Source organism: Gavialis gangeticus, unplaced genomic scaffold, assembly GCF_001723915.1.
Source record: "Gavialis gangeticus isolate Ggan-Ray unplaced genomic scaffold, GavGan_comp1, whole genome shotgun sequence".
Classification (NCBI taxonomy): Eukaryota; Metazoa; Chordata; order Crocodylia; family Gavialidae; genus Gavialis; species Gavialis gangeticus.
Genome location: NW_017729032.1, coordinates 258,823,156 through 258,827,688, shown reverse-complemented (window position 1 = coordinate 258,827,688; position 4,533 = coordinate 258,823,156). Strand labels below are relative to the sequence as shown.

At 42.8% G+C, this 4,533-nt stretch overlaps 1 protein-coding gene across 1 annotated transcript in view; it reads left to right on the top strand.

Moving 5' to 3' along the window:
- The first annotated feature begins 1,296 nt into the window (after positions 1 to 1,296).
- LOC109303556 (tyrosine-protein phosphatase non-receptor type substrate 1-like) overlaps positions 1,297 to 4,533 on the top strand; it is a 28,952-nt gene continuing 25,715 nt past the window's right edge. Inside the window, exon 1 of the mRNA XM_019525783.1 lies at positions 1,297 to 1,575. Within this exon, the coding sequence (XP_019381328.1) occupies positions 1,573 to 1,575 (3 nt within the window). The 5' untranslated portion in view covers positions 1,297 to 1,572. The remainder of the gene's footprint in view (positions 1,576 to 4,533) is intronic.

Here is a 4,533-nt window from a genome sequence, read left to right as displayed (position 1 = left end):
AAACCAGGGCTATTAAGAAAGGGTATAAAACTGCCTCTTGAGATAAAAAAGATAGTATATTTGTATATCCAGTGAGCATGTTACATTATATTGGGAGTATTTGGTTGTCTGAAAAACAGAGATAAACTTTGTTTATGACATCTTGATTTCTTCATCGACCAAGTAAACATAGATGTGAAACTAGCAAGACTCCTGCCAAATGTGGGATGCAGATATCTAGCTAACCACTGGTTGCATATTCAGCTTGGTTCTCACATGCAGAAATGTAACAGTTTCTCACCCATGGGTGGATACAGAGGGGGTACAATGGTGCAACTATCCCCCCCACCCCCCATTTGGACCGCGCTGCACTGTGGTAGCCTCTGGGGACTTTTTCAAAGTCCCCAAAGTATATAAGAATCTCCCCTTCCCCCCCATGCTCAAAGGTACTCTCTCCTCTTCCCTTGCCTCCCTCCCACACCTACTGCTTCTGCTTTCCTCACTGTTTGGCATGGGGCCAGGGGAAGCTTCATAGCTACTTCTGCCCTCTCCATCTGGGCTGAGTAAGGACTGGACTCAACTGGGAACAGTGACAGTGGCAGCAGCCATGATGGATGGGGGTTGGTTTCCCCCACTCTGCCTAGTCCCCCAAAAGCAGTCATGGGGGTGAGAGAGAACCACCCCACGCACTGCTGCTGCCACTGTGCTCAGCTGAGCCCAGCCTCTGCATAGCCTGGCTGAAGGAGGCAGGACAGGCTTTGAAGCTTTCCCTTCACCCAGGACTGAGAGGAAAGCAGTAGTGGCAAATGGGGGAGAAGAGAGGGTGAGCCTTTGAGCACAGAAGGGAAAGGAAGGGGGATTCTTAAATGCTTTGGGGACTTTAAAAGGCTCTGGCAGCAGGGTCTGCCCAAAGTGGTGGTTGGAGTGAACAAGACTGGGAACAGGCACTGAATCTTTCCCCCGCCAACCCCCCCAACAGCCACCACAGCTAAATCCTCCATCCAGCCCTGTACTCACCCCAAATCCTGTATTCACAGCTTTAGGAGAATTTGCAAGGGATTAAGATAACACAGCTATGAAGAGTCAGGAAAAAATCAGAAGTGACAAGTAAGACTCCCGGTTCATAGAATTTTCACATTCAAAATTCTTAGAAAGCCGTAGTAATTTAATAGTGTGCTCTGTATTGTATTAAAACGATGAGCACAGCAGTTTCAAATGAAAACTTTGAGGTGGAATCATTTGTATAACTATATCTCTAGCTCTGAGTTATTATCATGATTTAACTGCATTTGCAAATGCTGGTATTTTACAGATGAAAGGAATAGGAACCCTAAACCAGGAAGTTACATAGTTGTGATTCTAATTTCAGCCTCAGAGGAGGGCTCACATTTACTGAATATTGTCATATGAATAGCAGCCTAGGACTTTTTTGCCCAAACCTCTAAGGTGACATCAAGATCTCCAGTTCTTCTTGATGGAGATTCTGCTGTACTTGAGGGTCTGAAGGCAGCACATAGTCCAATGCATGCCAACCATTCGCTAAGTTGGCCAACAAGCCACAGCTGAGTAGAAAATAACGTACAGCTGCAAGAGATGGTAAGTTTTCAGCCTCTGATTAGATAATTTGCCTCCTCACAGAGGCAGATGAAACTCAGAAAGCCTATGTAATTTATACAATGTAAAGGGAAAGCTCTTATGACTATGGTAAAGACTGACAGGGAAAGAATATGATGGAAATATAGAATAGTAATGTTATGCCTGGTTTGTCATACCAAAGCTGAGACTGAATCTAGATATGAACTGTTGTGAAGATGAGTACAAATCCACCTTCCTACATTACTAGAATCTAGGTCTGCACAGTGTAAGTTTACTTTCTTGGGTTAATTTTGAGACGAAGGTAAATATAAAGGAGAAAAAAAGCTGGAGAAAGACAGGATACAGGAGCAGTTAGATCAGCTTGATCTCTAGTTAATGATGGAGCTGGTTAGTTCTCCACGGTCTCTGGCAGGCAAGGTTCTTTGGTTAAATGTGGTATCTTTTTATTAGACCAACTAAATAGTTGGAAAAATTGTTGCAAACTTTCAGGCACAAACAGCCTTCTTCAGGTATAGGCATAGGGAGTGTCTGCTGTTGTTTTGTGCTATCCTGGATGGAATAGAAGCCAATATGCAAAAGTGTAGGTCTGTAAAAATGCAAATGCATGGCACTGAGGATCAGAGGCCATGGGAGACAATAGGTGTGAAACAGGTAGATGTGGGGAGAGGGGGAAATGTTGACCTGGTGATAGAATGTAGCAGGTAAAATGTAGAGAGTACCTGGGATTATGGGATGACAGGCAGGTTATAAAGTGCCATAAATACAATGTCTATATTTAGTCCATGATTTTTTGTGTCCAATAGATTAATGAAATGAAGATCTTAGGCTTGTCTACAAAAGATGTTTCCTAAATTCCCTTTAAGGATTAGAACTGAGAGACTGGAGAGAGAGTGGTTGTCTTGTGTGAAATGTGCACTCACAGGTAATTGGGTATTTTTGCCTTTGATAGATTTTGGGTGTGTGTTCATTCTGGTAGGCAGTTGTTTTTTTCTCCTACATATTTTCCATCAAAGCATTTAGTGCACTAGATGAGACGTATTACATTTCTGGAGGTGCAGATGTAAGATCCAGGAATGCTGATGGTTCTGTTGTGGGGTGCAGTAATTGTGGGGATGGTGGAGATATGTTGGCAGGTTTTACATTTCTTGTCCCGGCATGATCTGGATCCATTTTGTGTGCTTTGGGCAATACATTCTGGGCACAATTATCTTTGGTATAGAGTGGTGATGCACAACCTCTGGCCTGTGCATTGAATCTGGCCTGTGGGGCTCTACACAGGTCTAGAAATTTAGCAGTGGGGCAATGGGCTGCCTCAGTTCCCAAAACACCAAATTTCCAAACCCATTATGAAGCCCCACAGGTCAGATGACTGGACCTTGTTTTCTGGGAATCCATCCAGAGAGAAATTGTCTCAAGTCTGGAAACAGGCTGGAAATACTCCTATTGACCCTATTTGCTTTGGGTTTTTTTAGAAAAGTCATTTAAGCCATACAGTTATGCCCAAATAAAAACTTGGTTAGCTTAAGAATAATTTTTTTGTTTAATTCTAACAGAAACTATTCCAGAAGTATTAACATCCTTAGGGAAGTTCATCAGCCGGCATAAGCTAGCTTTATTGACTTCAAGCAATGTGGCACGCCATGCTAAGCTGCACACACCAAGTAAGAATGTAGATTTTCATTCACACAAGTCTGCGTTGTGTGTTTTGTTTTGTTTTTTTGGTTTGTATTTTTTGTTGAGCAAAAAGGTTTTAACTGACACTTTCTATGCTCTGGGATCAACATGGGAAACAACATGAGAGAGAGAAAAGATTAAACAGTTTTGAGCTTTCGATCTATAGAGAGTGGGTAACCTGAAAGTTTCCTTTTCCTATGAGGTACAGTATGATTGGTAAGAACACGTATTGCTATTTTATTTGCAGTGTGTCCTTTCTGTTCATAACTTTCCTACTTCACTTACTGGTACAAAAATTTAACTCTGAAAATGCCTGCTGGCCTTTAGAACTGTTCAATGCAGGGCTTATCTCACTTCATGCACGGTGACTACTCACATTAACTTCAGTGGAGGTAATCACAGTACACACAGAAAATCAGACATCAAAACTTTTTCAAGATCAAAGCTTACTGCACATTACCAACTGATTTGGTACAGAGACATGCCACAACATGAAATTCAGAGCCACACAGACTGGAGACAGAAGTTGCACATAACCTGGTATAAGTAATCAGAAACCATTCAAATCTGTAACACAACAGAAGTTCAGCACACACAAACCATGCTCAAAATGGCTGAAACCAGTTTAAGATAAACCTGTATGGATGTAATATCAGACTTAGTTGATTTGTGTTAAATTGGATTGTTGAGCTTCTGTCCCAGATCCCCTCTAGATTAATTTAACTCACAGTCCCCCAGAATCCCAGGATGCTTTGCACCTCCCCCACAAATCCCCCTTGCAGGGTGTGCAGGCTAGCCTTGGCCCAAGCTGTCTGCTCCACCCAAGCATGGAGGCATGTTCTAGCATCCCCTGGCTTTTAGCCTGGGTGACTGCAAACATGTGGCTGCATTTCTAGAATCACAAGTGAATGTCTGTTCACTTGCTTGTCGGTTCAATCTACCCAGCTTAGACTAACCGGCAAAGACTGAATTGATTCAGCCTTGGGTTTTTTGACCATCTGTACTTAGCCACAAAGTCCTTTTGACCAGTTACTACACTGTACAACATTTAGCTTTATAGCTTCACAACAATTGGAGAATGAGAGCTTTCCTCGCATCTCTGTTCACAACATTCATCTGGCTGGCAGGATTCCTTCCCTGGTGGTGTCAGATGGCAAGCAAGGAGGTGTGGAAATCTCTCTTGAAGATCTCATTGCTAAACAACAAGAAAGATTTCTACCCCTCCCTGCTTGCCATCTGACACCACCAGGGAAGGAATCCTGCCTGATCTGCACAACAAAGAGC